The sequence below is a fragment of the Stegostoma tigrinum genome, chromosome 32, assembly GCF_030684315.1.
Source record: "Stegostoma tigrinum isolate sSteTig4 chromosome 32, sSteTig4.hap1, whole genome shotgun sequence".
NCBI lineage: Eukaryota > Metazoa > Chordata > Chondrichthyes > Orectolobiformes > Stegostomatidae > Stegostoma > Stegostoma tigrinum.
Window position 1 is genome coordinate 15,725,371 of NC_081385.1, and position 16,366 is coordinate 15,741,736.

The following is a 16,366-nucleotide window of genomic DNA, read 5'->3' on the forward strand; positions in this document are numbered from 1 at the left end:
GGTTAGTCCATTAATTATCCAATGACATCCATGTCCCATGAACAAACACAGTAAATAATTGGTATCCATGAAATCTCAAATCTGGTTTACATAATCATGCCAAAAAGTATCAATATTCAACATCCGTGGGTAAGGCCTGATTTCTAACATGTTAAACCTTAAGCTAGCTCTGCACTTGCAAATTTCACCATTTGCAGGGGATCTCAGGAATGGAACCCTTGCGGCTATGAGGAATGACTTGTTCAAATTTTCTTTTAGCGGTTAAGGGTTTGTTCAACTGAAAAAGATGGTGCTTTGACACTAACTTATTTCAGAAGTTGAATCCAGTGCAACTGCATTGAGTGCCCTGCCACTACTTCCAAGGGAAATCTCCTTGGCCAGATTTGATCCTACATAAGCCCTTAATTGCCAAGACATTTGCTTGGGTATGAAATTGTAAATGTTTGTAATAGTGTACAATTTGGCTTGCTAATTGCTTGTTTTAACCAGCAGGTTGAGGAAATATTACATTATAATGCTTTGTGCAGCATGCGAAGGCTAGCAGATGTTTTCCTGCTTTGCATTTTCATCTTGATGTTTGGCTACTGGTACTGAGGCAAAGGGAGGAGAGGAGGTGCAATTTCTCAAGAAATCTAAACTATTGGGGATAAAACAGAAGAACAAAAGTTGAGATACAAGTTTGAATTTATACATTGTGTTAGAACATAACTTCCAATTGGCAGAAAACTAAGCAGGCACAGACTTGTCAGAAGAACTAAGATGTTTTTATATATAGCCAGTTAAAATCTGGAATGCCCTGCTTGAAAAGGTGTTGGAAGCATTCAATGTATTTCAAGAAGCGATTTGATAAATGCTTAAAGGGAAAACAAATTGTAGGACTATGAGGAAGGAGTACTAAAGCGGGACTAGTTGGATAAATTCACCCAAGTGGCAGCTCAGATATAAATGAGGCCATGATGACCTCCTAGGAATGACAACGTAAATCACGAAAGCTGTGTAATATGTTTTTGCCCAGTAATGATAAATGTGGTTATTCAATTTATCTACCCTAAGAGCAGAAAGCATTAGAGTGGAATAGAAACCTTGCCAGCTGTGAACTATAATCTACCTTGTGACTAAAAGTGGCCAATGCATAATTTTTCAGTATGCTAACTTGTTCATGCTTTTCTGTTCATGCAAAAATGTTTCTGGTAATGGTTGCATTTTGCAAATATACAAGGCTACAGTATATTAGTCATTGTTATTGGTTGAGGAATCTGAATACTTTCACAAAAATCCAGAGAATACAAGTTCATATGTCATTGTGGCATTTCAAGGCTATGAATAGCTGGTACGTATTAAAGGTGACCTTGATCCTGCCAGATTGTCGCGGAAGCCCTACTCATTCACTAATGCTGTTTGAGTACATGACGAGAGCGGAGGTGGTAAAACATACTTTCCTTTATCCACCATGGCCAATGTGTGATTCTGGTGTCATATCAATGGGGATTATTGTCTTTTCCTCTGAAGTCGCTTACCAACTTTTTCAGATGCTTTTAACCATCGGCACAGTTAAGGGTGGATGCAAAATGGCAGGCTTGCTTGCAACATCCTAAGATTGGATTAAAGAAACAGGTTTATCTCTGTGCTGCCTTTAATGTGGTACTTTACTGGAACAGTATCTGTTAAAATTTCGTATTAAATGATACAGGAATTATGGCAAGTGCTCAAAGTTTACTCTGGCATTGTGTTGCCATAGTCTTAGCAAACCACAGGGCTGCTGCTCATTAGAGAGAGAGACGCAGCTGGTGCTGATTTTAGCTGAGGGCCGATATACTTCATGCAAGGGGACAGTTGAGAAGGAGAGTCCTTTATGGTAACTTCAGCCAGCAGAGGAATTGAACTCACACTGTTGGCATCACACGACTTCACAAGCCAATTGTCCAAAACCAATCCCTGCTCCATGGTAGATCTAATGGAGCTAGGGTGTTGAGATCTAGGAAGGGAACTATCCATTCCTTCAACTGTTTACCAGTGTTGGAATGAACAAGAGTAAGGGGACAGGATGAACTGGAGGAGTGAAATATTGAACAGCATTGTAGAACTAGAAGTTCAGGAGATGAGGGGTGTAAAACCAGATGTGAAACCAAGGATGAGGATTTTGTAATCAAGGATGCCAGGCATGATCCAAAATTAGTAAGGTGAACATAACTTGTTACGGTTTTGAGGCAAGAGTTTATGGAGAGTGGAACATGAAAGACAGGTCAAAGGTGCAACAGAACAGGCAGGTCTGAAGACAACAAAAGAAGTGGATTTTGGCAGCAGATGGTCTGAGGAAGGCAATCTTAGTTATGGAGCAAGTGGAAGTTCACCTTAGCATTAAATAGCATGCCGGGTTTGTGGATGGACTTAGATAATGACCAGGGTGAGGGAATGAAAACCAATAATGGAAGACAATTTTGTGCAGACCAAAACAATTATGTTGAAGAAAATTGTGTTCATCCAGAACTGGAAGTTGAGCAAGCAGCATGATGGAGACAGCAGACAATCAAGAGAGGTGGTGAGTGGTGAGGGAGCTCAGCTATCTGTTCTTAGCATGTGGAACTTGGCATCATATTTTCCACTGAAATTACTGAGAAACTGTGCAGCTCAGAAATAGTAGCAGGCCAAGGATAAATTCTTGGAATATTTCAGAGGTGATAGTGCAGAAAATCCTTTGGTCAAGAATGGACCAGGAGGATTGTTATCAGGAGTGTACAGTATCAGCAGGAGTGAAATTGGAAGAACGTGATGTGATCGACTATCAAACATACATCTGTGAGGAAGAATAAGAAATGGATCGTTTATCACAGTCATGTTGGATGTTAGTTATAACTTGGATTAGGGATATTTCAACACTGTAAACACACTGAAAAAGGTTCAAACATAGTGTTATAATGACAATAACTTCAAGGGTGTGGGGAAAACAGAAATAAAATTCAAGGATTGTGATCCAGAACATCAATCAAAACATGGACAGTAAATTGTGATTACATCACAAAATTATGTAAATACCTCCTGAAAACTGAATGGAGACGATCTGTGTAGAAAAAGTCGACCTAATCTCAGTATGATACTTAGGACATAAATTGTTAGAACTACTGACAAAGTTATGGTCAGGTTAAGAGAGGTTTGAAAAGTTCAGTTAATGTTTCGGGTCCGGTGACCTTTCCTCAGTTGTGAGGAAGGGTCACCAGACCGGTAACATGAACTCTGTTTTCTCCTTCATAGGTGCTGCCAGACTTGCTGAGCTTTTCCAGCAACTTTGTTTTTGTTCCTGATTTACAGCATCTGCAGTTCTTTTGGTTTTTATTGAAAAGTTCATAAACTATTTGAAAGGTATAGTAATGAGTTCACAATGTTGGACATATTGCAATGAAGACCCAGAAAACATAGAGAGTTAAACAAGGAGGCTGAAAAATTAACAAAAGCTAAATAAAGCAAATTACGGCAAAGGCTGGAAATCTTAAGTTAAAAAAAATCAAAATGCTAAAAAAAGTTAAACAGTCTGGTAGCATCTGTGCAGATAGAATATTTTGTGTTTTGTATGACGACTTCAGATCCGAATAGAACTGGTGAAGGCAGAAGTCACTATAGAATCTTGGATGGAATCCTGTTTTGATTTGTGTTTTGTGGCTTGATTTTAAACTAATACCTGCACAATATCTGACATATAATGGAGATATGTTCAAAAGCATACATTTTTCCTAAAATAAAACAAATACTTTTTCTGTAGTAATGGAAATAACTAACATGTAATGAATGTTTGGTCTTATGGGAGTAGTTATACATGACTAAAAGCAAAAAAAGTTTGCAAAAATACACTTTATTAAAAAGTATCCGTAAGAACCTTACAGAAGTCAGAAAGGCAGAGGAAATTACATTTTTCATTTGAACATTTTGCACAATTAGGTGTCTCATGCAAAATTGGAACATTCACTAAATTTGACGAGAAAGATTTTACACTCTGATACAAGCTGCAAGGGCATGTATCAGTTCGGAGGCCCTTCGTAGTCTCATGGCAGGATCATTTCAACTAAACAATGCGGTTGTTGGAGAGATGAGGTAATGATAGAAAGTGCTAGAAAGGCCCAAAACGTTTCGCTGAGTTAATGGAAGGAGGGGGAATCCCCGGAATCTCCGCCAATCAGCGCCCTCGCACGGCTTCCCGCCGTACTCGCTGACGTACCCGGCCTCACCCAGGCGTCTGATTGGCCACCGGCTGTGGGTGACGCGGTCCGTTTTCTAGAACATTCCGGCGAACTTTAAAAGGCGAGTCTGGGCGCGGTTCGTTCTCATTGCGGCGCTACGGACACTGCCAACAGCTTTTTGTGTAATACCCGGCACTGACCAGCAGGTAAAGGTCGAGGTTGGGGGTAGAAGAAATAATTTAAAAAATAACTGATGCTCTTTATCGCCCGGAATCACCTGACAGTATCCGTGCGGAACTAGCGGTAGGCCCAGCCTGAGCCTCCGGCGTCAGGTTGCGTGTTTGTATTTTAATGCGCCTTAGTGTTTTTTCTCTATTCTGCGTTTCCATTTGTTTTTCGTAAGTCGGTTCGGGCTACAGTGACCGATTTCACCATGGTCCCTCCTTCGGAAGTAGCTAAGATATTTTTATCCTTCTGTCTGTGAGGTGGTCGTGGTCCCTTCTCCAACAAACTGGATGGAATTGCGACCACCCGCTCTCGTTTGGCGCGGGAGGAGGGCGTTATAAAGCCCTGAAGGCCTTGGACGCCTGTCACGGGGCGGCGCGCGGTGCTGCTGGCGGCCTTCGTGTCGCGCAGAAAGATCCAGAAACGACGGCAGCGCCGGCTGGCCTTGGCGAAAGTGAAATTGCTGCAGCCTCGGCCCCAGTGTTTTTGTTTCCGCTGGGGCTCCACCCTGAGACTGTGCTGAGCTCGGACACGTGCTTTGGGGAGGTGTTGATTTGCCGGAAGCTGCTCGTCGCAAGGGGTTGCAGTCAAACGGCTTCATCGTCTGCAGCAAGAACAGAGGGTTCAAAACCCAGTATGGCTGGTCGTTTCTTGATAACTGAAGAATTTTTGCTGTCAAGATTGCTTTTGTCATGGAGTTGACGTTTGAAGTCCAGCTAACCTCCAGAGCTGGAAAGGTTTTTGCACACAATTATCCTTTCTAATTGTCCTTAGTAGGGCGATAGGCTCTTCCTAATAAGAAGCAAACGTCTCCCTAAATTTACTACTCCTTAGCACACTTGTGTTTTCACAGATGGTTTCCAGATCCCCTTTTCAATGCAGCCAACCTGTCTTGGCAGGCAAGTTTACAGGAACCTATCAAGGTGTGGTCTTTGAGTCATGTTCCAACACAAGTTACTGATTGGCATTAATGTTGGTGATAAGCCAGAAGAACTGTTACAGTACAGAATTGTATGAAGCCTGATGTTATCTCAGTCAGCTGAGAACCCAAAGTAAATAGGGCAAGTTTTTAGACTGAAGTTCTTATGTGGATATTAACTTGCTTGCAGGTGAAATGTCTAAGGGACCAGCGATTGGTATTGATCTTGGGACAACCTACTCCTGTGTAGGTGTTTTCCAACATGGAAAGGTTGAAATCATTGCCAATGACCAAGGCAACCGAACCACTCCAAGCTACGTTGCCTTCACTGATACAGAGAGGCTCATTGGTGATGCAGCCAAGAACCAGGTGGCAATGAATCCAGCCAACACTGTCTTTGGTGAGTTCAAGAGTTCATAATTTACTGCTCTTGACTATTCTATAATTGCCTTTGCAGCTGGCTAACATGACTAGTTGTCATTCTTGACCAATGAACTGATGACATGTACAAACTGAAATTTGATGTGCAAAATCCCAGTGATCTGTAGCGGTTTACAAAACATTGCTGTGGGTGTGGGGAAGATTCATTGGCCGAGTACACAATTATAGGTGAGATTTGCAGTTGTCCGTGAACTGATAGACTAATCTGTTTTCCTAACAGATGCTAAGCGTCTTATTGGCCGCAGATTTGATGATTCTGTTGTTCAGTCTGACATGAAGCACTGGCCATTTCACGTCATCAATGATGGTGGCCGTCCCAAGGTTGAAGTTGAGTATAAAGCTGAGAAGAAGACCTTTTATCCAGAAGAAGTGTCATCTATGGTCCTAACTAAAATGAAGGAGATTGCTGAGGCCTATCTGGGCAAGGTACGATGCAGTTTTTTCATAAGCTGAATTTTTCTGTTTTGAAATTAAGATATCTAAAACACTGTCTTTTAATCTAGACTATAACCAATGCAGTCATCACAGTACCAGCTTACTTCAATGATTCTCAACGGCAAGCTACTAAGGATGCTGGTACTATTTCTGGCCTTAATGTGCTGCGTATTATCAATGAGCCAACTGCAGCTGCTATTGCTTATGGCTTGGATAAGAAGGTATGTGATATTGGATAACTTTGTATGTCTTGCTAAAGTGGAGGGAAAGCAGGATGTTGATTGTTAATAATTCACTTGACACTTAATTTGCTGCTGAAATAAACTCTGATCGCAATTCATTTTGTAGAAACATTTATTCCAGTTAAATGTCTGGTTCATTGAGGTGTAAGTCCCATCTGAAACATTGGGTCTTCAGAACTTATAAAAGCAAACTTCAGTTCCAAGTTCTGAGGCCTCGTATTGTTTACATCTGGTATTGCCACTGTAGCAATGTTACTGCACCCTGCTACATAGATGAAGCAGATTACAAGGTGTAGAGCTGAATGAACAGCAGGCCAAGTAGCATCAGGAGTGGAAAGCTGACATTTTAGGCCTAGACCCTTCTATTTCTGAAGAATAGTCTAGCCTGAAATGGCAGCTTTCCTGCTTCTCTGCATGTTTAACTCTAAACTTGGTGGTTTTAATTTCTGCAGCATCTGCAGTTTTCCCTACTAGCTTAAACATGAAGCATTTGCCATTCCTATTGATAGTGTAGTTATTTTGGTCAACTGCTTATGCTTGGAGATGTCAAATATAGATGTGCAGTTAGTATTTGCAAAACAATATAATTGCTGTCACTTAGAATATTCTACAATGAAGAGATTCTCAAGTATCACATTCTTGCTTGTAGGTTGGTGCTGAAAGAAATGTTCTGATTTTTGATCTTGGTGGTGGCACTTTTGATGTCTCCATCTTGACCATTGAAGATGGCATCTTTGAAGTCAAGTCCACAGCTGGTGACACTCACCTTGGTGGTGAGGACTTTGACAACCGTATGGTCAACCACTTCATTGCCGAATTCAAGAGGAAGTACAAGAAAGACATCACTGACAACAAGCGAGCTGTTCGCCGTCTCCGCACCGCATGTGAGCGTGCCAAGCGTACCCTGTCATCAAGTACGCAAGCTAGTATTGAAATTGATTCCCTGTACGAGGGAGTTGATTTCTACACCTCCATCACTAGGGCACGATTTGAAGAGCTCAATGCAGATCTCTTCCGTGGCACACTTGACCCTGTAGAGAAATCCTTGCGAGATGCCAAGCTTGACAAGGCTCAAATCCATGACATTGTACTAGTTGGTGGATCCACTCGCATTCCCAAAATCCAGAAGTTGTTGCAAGATTTCTTCAATGGCAAAGAATTGAATAAGAGTATTAACCCTGATGAAGCAGTTGCATATGGTGCAGGTAACTGAAGTATTTGATCTTTTTTATGACCCATGTCTCAACTTTTAATTGAACTATTGTATTTAACCCACCTTATTCCTCTTTCAGCTGTGCAGGCTGCTATCTTGGCTGGTGACAAGTCTGAGGCTGTGCAAGATCTGCTGTTGCTGGATGTCACTCCTCTGTCACTTGGTATTGAGACTGCTGGTGGTGTAATGACAACATTAATCAAGCGCAACACCACCATTCCAACAAAGCAAACACAAACCTTCACTACCTATTCTGATAATCAGCCTGGTGTGCTCATTCAGGTAAGAATTTTGCAACCAAATGACTTGATGGGTGGATTTCTTCTGGCTGTAGTTCCAAGTAACTAGTGTATGTTGTCTTTATTGCTGAATTTTAAATTTCTTCTTTGTATGAAGTTGCATAAGGTTTTCACCTCTTCTTAATTTAGGTGTTTGAGGGTGAGAGAGCCATGACAAAGGATAACAATTTGCTGGGCAAGTTTGAGCTGACTGGGATTCCACCTGCTCCACGGGGTGTGCCTCAAATTGAGGTGACATTTGATATTGATGCCAATGGTATCTTGAATGTGTCTGCAGTGGACAAGAGCACTGGAAAGGAAAACAAGATCACCATCACAAATGACAAAGGTGAAGAAATTTCACATGAACTATGAAGCCTCCTGTCTGCTATGATGAAAGATGTCCAAAAACCATTCGTAGTTTCCACCAGAAGGCTTGTACCCAGTGTTGGCTGAAGTACCTTCCTTGGATGTCTGAGCGTTTCTTCTTCTTTAAAAACTGTGTACTGCTTTTAATAATGTTTTAATAGGCACTGTCTTTGTTTAGGTCGCTTGAGCAAAGAAGAAATTGAACGTATGGTCCAAGAAGCTGAGAAGTACAAGTCTGAAGATGACCAGCAACGTGAAAAAGTTGCTGCGAAGAATGCTTTGGAATCTTATGCCTTCAACATGAAGGCCACAATTGAGGATGAGAAGCTAAAAGGCAAGGTTGGAGATGATGATAAGCAGAAGGTTTTGGACAAATGTAATGAAGTTATCAGCTGGCTCGACAAGAACCAGGTAAGCTACTCCAGTTTTTTCCTTGGTAACTGGAAGGTCATGCTATGATTTAGATAACCAAAACCATTCATAGATTCCACTAGAACCTTGCCATAGTTATGTTAGCTCATCTTCCTTGGATGTCTGAGCATTACTAACTGAAGAAAACCTCTTGCTGAGTAGTGTAATCACTGTTCTTTTTATTTCTTTCAGACTGCTGAAAAAGATGAGTATGAGCACCAACAGAAGGAGCTAGAAAAAATCTGCAATCCTATTATCACAAAACTCTACCAGGGGGCTGGTGGACCACCAGGGGGCTTTCCTGGTGCTGGTGGTGCTCCTTCTGGTGCCGGTGCATCATCTGGTCCAACAATTGAAGAAGTTGATTAAATATACAAGCATGCCTGTGGTCACAAGTGTTTGACTGAGATTGGCTAATAAGTGCACTTAAACTGTCTTGTATATTGTTCTAACACAACTGACTTAAGTGCCAAAGTTTTAGATGCACTTGAACATCAGTCTATTGTCAGTCTTAATAAAACCTATGACCAGAACCTCTTTGGGTTTTTACTTCATTAATACTTGAGTTAAGGCACTTAAATTAATTTTGGGTCCATGGGCAAGATGTGCTACTGGTTTTTGAAGCAGAACACCAGATTTCCCAAGCCAGGCCTTGAATCTGGCAGTTGTTAGTTCTTGTCTTATAATTGTGTGGTGTACAGATCACCCCCTATTGTGTTCTGGACAAGTAGAGGATGTAAAATTAGGGTAGACAAGTGGTTCAGGGCAGAGAATCTGTGTACAAGTAAAGACTTGGGTACAGCTAAATGCAATAGACAAGAATTGATACTTGTATTCAGTTCTGGATTAAATTTTTATTAATCAAACTTAGGTAAGTTTTCTGCCCTTGGCATCCGAATGCACTGCCTACTCTCTTACCCTGGCTGGCTAGTCTGGAAATATGGAATTGCAGCTAATTCAAGTGAAGAATGCTGATGTGCCTGGTAGTGGAGATTCTTGCTGTCTTGTTCTTCCAGACAAGCCTGTTCTGGAATCTGCTGTCCAGAAAGCACTTGGTTTTCCCCCTCACTCTTGTCAAGGGTGGAAGCTTTTTGGGAGCTGTCGTTTCAGGAAACCCTGCTTGAGATTCTCTCATTGGTTGACTTTCTAGCTATCTACTAGGCTGTAATTGGATCATTACATCTGGCTTGCATACATCACTCTTTTAAGAGCTTGTTGATCATGCTAACTAACTACTTGTATCAAGAATGAATTGATGATTGGGCAATAAACACCCATTTTCAGGTTAAGTCATTGAACAGGGGAAGTGCAATCTCTAGTCTGATGTAACAACCATAATTGTTTTGCAGGCAGACTGGCATTGCTAATGCCAGCATCCCTGCTCCATGCCCATGTCTAACATGCAGTAATTCAGATGTAATGACTTCTGTCTTCCCATCCAGGTCACACTTGGCTGTACCTACTAGCTTCAGTATAGTGCACTTTTAGTGTACTAGAACACTTCAGCCACTGGATTAATCTTCCATTCCCAGCCTTTGATTTTACCAGTAAAGTAAGTCAGGTATCATTCCTCAGCTGATGTCCATTACATGCAATGCAGATTCAAAATCCAGCTCCATCTAGTTTCCACCAATTCAAAACAATTCCTCCAATATCTCTTGATGATCTGTCAATTGGTTGTGAAGTTTCAGTGGGGTTAGGGGAGGTGGAGGCTAGTTGAACTAGCCTAGTTTGTTGCTCTTTTTACAGGGCAACTCATTCAGAAGATTAACATTTTCCAGAAAAGTCACTGAACTGGGGGAAAAACCTTGACTGTTGGCAATTTTTGCCTACTTTCAGTGCCATAGCCTGCTACTGTTTCTTCTATTTCCACTGCTTTCTGTATCTCCCTGATGCCGCCTTTTTGGCTACCTTTCTGCCATTTTGTTGATGTTGGGATAAATGAGTTGTGCTGTGTTGGCTTGTGTCCTACTTGTCATGTACTAATGTTCCCTCTTAACCATCTCTGAATCTCTACAATTGCATTTACTTGTGGGTACTAGTTTTTGAGACCATGGCTGAACACAAGGTTCAGTTTGAGATTGCTACTGTACAAGTTTGATTATGGTTAGAAGTTGTAGTAACTCAGTGTACTGACTGCCTTTAAATAATTCCACCAGTAATTCCAAATCCTTAAATTAAGGATTACAATTGAATCAGTGACCCTGCCATCTCAGTTTGGCTATCTGTGTGGATTTTAGCAGCTTATCAAAGTTGATTAGTACATAAGGACTGTTCTGCACTGCATACTTTGGCTCTTGTGCTGACCTGTGAACGAATTGAAGCCCACTATCCCAGCATCCATATGCTTTTCTAAGGACTGTTTAAATGCCCTATGTGGCTGAGTTAACTACATTAACAGGCAGGGCATTTGACACCCTTACCACTGAGTAAAGAGCCTACCTCTGACTGCTGTCTTAAATCTATCAACCCTCAATTTGTAGCTCTGCCCCCTTGTATAAGCTGACATCATCAGAGAAAGACTGTCCACCCTACCTAATCATGTGATCATCTTGTATGTCTATTAAATCTCTTCTAAGCCACCTTCTCTCCAATGAGAACAGGCTAAGGGACTTGGCTCTTTCTTCATAAGGCCTTCACTCCAGACCAGGCAACATCCTAGTAAATGGGCCTAACACCATAAGCTGCCTTAACAGCACTATCAACCTGGGTGGCAATTCCCTTTAGTGACAGTTGGTACCAAAATAAATTTCTCCTATCTCATGAGAACTGTCAGGATCCAGAATTCTTAAATCCTTTACCTGTGCATCACACCTTAAATCCCAAGATCAGTCCAACTCAATGCAGAATTCTTTAAACATTATTCCAGATTTTTTAAAAAGCCATTTGTTTGCCATACAGGACAGAAAAGACGACCACGTGCTCATAAGGAAAGGAAATCAATTATAGATTGCACTATAAGCAGCATATTCAGTTCAGCATCATTACATCTACACCTTCATCTCTCACCCACCAAAAGGCCTTTTGCCTCTTGATATGTCTGCAGGGTATACTTTCAGAACCTTGCAGTTTTATGTTTATGCTTCACTCTCTCTTTATCCACTGTTGATTTGGGCCTACCAGTCATCTAACCCACCTTGTGTATGTGTGCATGCCCTTTGTCTTCTTCACCACATTGCCTTAAGTTTGATCCTAGTGGTCCACTGGTATATCTGTCAGACTGCACCTTACCAGTGGGTGTTAAATGTACTATTTGGTTGTCTGACATCCTGGCCCCTAAAATTATTCTGTTCCTATTACCACGAAAGTATGCTGTGAAAAGGCCATAACGAAGTTGTAATTATCCTTAGATAGTTTGAATGAGTGGGCAAAGACCTGGCAGGTCTCTGTGAGGCCATGTGCAATTGTTCACTGGCTGGAAGAAAAAGTGAGAATGACTGCAGAATTGTAAGATGCGGAGGGTTCTAAGTGTTTGCATGCATGAGTCACAAAAAGTTAGTATGCAGCTCCAGCAAATACTTAAGGTTAATAGAATGTACCGTTTATTACAAAAAGAATTCAGCATAGAACTAAGAATGTCATGTTTCAGCTTTACAAGACATTAGTTTTGCAAATGTTGCATTTGGAGAGGTGATGGTCCGGTGGTATCTTTAAGACTATTAATCAAGAAACTCAGCTAATGTTCTGGGGACCAGGCAGATGGTGGAATTTGGAGAATTTGATTTCAACTTCAAAAAAGCAAACTCAGGATTAAAGAATCTACTGTTGGCCATGAAATCAGTGCCAGTTGTCAGAAAAACCCATTTGGTTCAATGATGTCTTTCATGGAAGGAAATGTGCCATCCTGACCTGGTCTGACCTACATATAACTCCTGATTCTCAGCAATGTGATTGACTTTCAATGGGCCTCTGAAATAGCCGAACAAGCTATTCAAATGTACCAATCGCTACAAAGCCTCAAAGAAATGAAACCAAGTGGATCACCTGACATCAATCTAGGCACTGGAAAAGGCAATGGCAGAAACAGCTCTGTACACCTTGCAAAGTCCTCCTCACTAACTGTCAAAATTAGGAGAGCTGTCTCGCACACTAGTCAAGCAACAGCCTGACAGTCATACTCAAAGAATCATACCTGACACAAATGTCCCAGACCACCACCATTACCACTCCTGGATATGTCCTGTCCCACTGGCAGGGTAGACTCAGTAGAGGTGGTGTCACAATGTTATGCTGCCAGGATGGAGTTGCCCAGGGAATCCTCAACAGTGACTCCAGACCTCATGAAGTCTCGTGGTTTCAGATTAAACATGGGAAAGGAAATCCCCTGATAATTACCACGTACTGGCCTCCCTTTGATGATGAATTGGTGGTTCCCCCTGTTGAACAATGTTTTGAGGGTGGCAAGGGCACAAAAGATACTCTGGGGTCAGGGATGTCGATGTCCACTACCATGAGTGGCTCAGCAGCAGCACTACTGATTGAGCTGGTTGGGTCCTGAAGGACATAGCTGTTAGGCTAGATCTGCGGCAGGTAGTGAGGGATACAACAGAGGGAAAAGCATACGTGACCTCATCCTTACCAGTCTGCCAGCTGCAGATGTGTTTGTCTATGACCAGCAGTAAGAACTACCACCTTACGGTCCTTGTGAAGATGAAGTCCCATCTTCACATTGAGAATAACTTCCATTGTGTTGTGTGGCAGTATCACTAAGCTAAATGGGGCAGACTTTGAACAGGTCTAGCAATTCAAAGCTGGGCATCAATGAGGCACTGTGGGCCATCAAGAGCAGTAAAACTACTCTAGCACAGCACAATCTATAACTTACGACCTGGCATATTCCCCTCCCAACTATTATGATCAAGCCAGGGGACTAACCCTGGTTCAGTGGAGAGTGTAGGAGGGCATGCCAGGTGCAACTGGACATACCTGAAGATGAGGTGTCAACGTGGTGAACCACCAAAGACGACTACTTGCACACCAAACCGCATAAGCAGCAAGTGATAGAACCAAGTTATCCCACAGCCAACGGATCTAAGCTCTGCAGTCATGCCACATCCAGCAGTGGATTGTGGTTGACAATTAAACAACTCACTGGAGGAGGAGGCTCCATAAATATTCCCATCGTCAATGATGGAAGAGCCCAGAACATTAGTGCAAATGATAAAGATGAAGCTTTTGCAGCAATCCTCAGCCAGAATTGTCAGGTGAATGATCCATCTCAGCCTCCTCCAGTATAACATATACCAGATTTCAGCCAATTCGATTCACACCACATGATATCAATAAATGGTGGAGACACGATACTGCAAAGGCTATGGACCTTGACAATATTCCAGTAATAGTGCTGAAGTCTTGTGCTCCAGAACTTGCAGCTGTCCTAGCCAAGCTGTTCCAGCACAGCTACGTAACTGGCATCTATTCGACAATGTGGAAAATTGCCCGGATATGACCTGTACACAAAAATCAGGATGAATTCAACTGAGCCAATTACCACGGTTCCACCAGGGTCACTCGGCTCCTGACCCTATTGTAACCTTGGTTCAAACATGGACAAAAGAGATGACTTCCAGAGGGAAAGTGAGTGCGACAGCCCTTGACATCAAGGCTGTATTTGACGGAGTGTGGCATGAAGGAGCCCTAGAGAAACTGGAACCAATGGGTATCGTGGGCAAACTCTGATGGTTGGTGTCATACCTGATAAATAGGAAGATACTCATGGTTAATGGAAGTCAGCCATCTCAACTCCAGAACATCTCTGCCGGAGTTCCTCAGGGTAGTTTCTGAGGTCCAACTACCTTCAGTTGCTTCATCAATGACTTTTCCTCCATCATAAGGTCAGCAATGGGGATGTTCGCCAATGATTGCACAATGTTCAGCACCACTCGCTACTCCTCAGATACTAAAGCAGTGCATGTTCAAATGCAACAAGATCTAGACAATATCCAGGCTTGGGCTGACAAGTGATAAATAACATTCGTGCCACACAAGTGCCAGGCCATGATAATCGCCAATAAGAAACAATCTGACCACAACCCCTTGACATTCTGTAGTGTTACCATCATTGAATCGCCCATTATCAACATTCTGGGGGTTATCATTGACCAGAAACACAACTGGACTCTCAACACATAAATGCAACAGCTGCAAGAATAAGTCAGAGGCTAGGAATACTGTGGTGAGTAACTCACCTCCTGATTCCCCAAAGCCTTGCAAACATAGGTGTTCCTGTGGGGATGGATTTGTGGAACACCTACGCTCTGCAACAAACAACTACACCTCCCAGTTGTGAACCATTTCAAATCCCCCCTCCCCCCCACGGCCAGTCCTCGGACGACATGTCCATCCTGGGCTTCCGGCATTGCCACAATGACGCCATCTGATAGATGCAGGAACGTGCATGGGAACTCTGCAGCCCAAGGGTATCAATGTGGACTTCACAAGCTTCAATATCTCCCCTCCCCTGACCACATGCCAAAACCAGCCCAACTAGTCCCTGCCTCCCTAACCATTCCTCCCACCTCAAGCCTCACCCCCATCCCCTACCCACTAACCTCATCCCGCCCCCCCCCGACCTGTCTGTCCTCCCTGAACTGACCTATCCCCACCTAACTCCCCACCGACATTCACCTTTACTGGCTCTGACTCTGCCTCTTTGACCTGTCGGCCTCATGTCACCCTATCTTCTCCTTTATCCATCCTCTATCCGCCTCCCCCGTCTCCCTATTTATTTCAGAATCGCCTTCCCCTCCCCCATTTCTGAGGAAGGATCCCGACTTGAAACGTCAAACTTTCCTGCTGTTCTGATGCTGCTTGGCCTGCTGTGGTCATCCAGCTTCACACCGTGTTATCTCTTATGTTCTATTGATGTTTGCTGAGATTCTGCTTATTTTTAGCAATAGTTTATTCAGAATGTCTTTGCACACAGGCCAAATTTGAGTGTTAGCAATTTACTTAATTACAGCTAATTATAGAAATTAAAAGCATGTAAGTTAATTTTTTGAAAAAAAATTGTACAATGGACAACACACATTTATTATTCTATTTGATGGAAAAATAGCAAATTTGGTTAACAGAAAATACGAAATGAATGTAAACTGATATGATGTTATGCACAGATTGTATGCCTTCTTAACTATACTGTGACTGCAAAGCAAAGGTTATTTTATTTTACGTTTCTGTTTTTTGATGATATGGTTTGTTGTCTTGAAATATTCTCCAACACATGAATGATAACAATACCACAGCTAGAATTTCATCATTTGTACCTTTCTGGAACAGAAGTAACAGAAAGTTCATTAAGGCCATAGTTCATGAGTAACATATTTTCAATAGTACTGTGTTTAACAAATTGTTACATATTGACAGTTATTTGCATAGTGGTAACAGTGAATGTTGGTATGGTGGACATACAGCTTAAACTTACTTAAATTGAGATTACCTTTTCCTGAATAATGATTGATAACACAGTTTGGACCTGTTATTATTGCAAGATCATTCCCTGTTGACTCATTCTTGATCTTGGCTGGGTTGCTAGAAGAATGTCAAATAGGGATCAGGAGCTGTTCCAGATGAAATTGTCGAAGGGAGTGCCAAAGTACGTGTCAACAAACCTGTACTGCTGTATGTGTGATCTCTGACCACCAGCACTGTAGAATTGTGCATAC

At 42.1% G+C, this 16,366-nt stretch overlaps 1 protein-coding gene across 1 annotated transcript; it reads left to right on the top strand.

The window, feature by feature from the left end:
- The first annotated feature begins 4,240 nt into the window (after window positions 1-4,240).
- Window positions 4,241-9,235, top strand: LOC125466932 (heat shock cognate 71 kDa protein-like). The gene is made up of 9 exons (XM_048562130.2): window positions 4,241-4,375; window positions 5,504-5,713; window positions 5,975-6,180; window positions 6,258-6,410; window positions 7,081-7,636; window positions 7,724-7,926; window positions 8,073-8,271; window positions 8,470-8,702; window positions 8,895-9,235. The coding sequence occupies exons 2-9, from the start codon at window positions 5,509-5,511 to the stop codon at window positions 9,069-9,071; spliced, it is 1,932 nt and encodes a 643-aa protein (XP_048418087.1). The 5' UTR covers window positions 4,241-4,375; window positions 5,504-5,508; the 3' UTR covers window positions 9,072-9,235.
- Window positions 9,236-16,366: the final 7,131 nt, after the last annotated feature.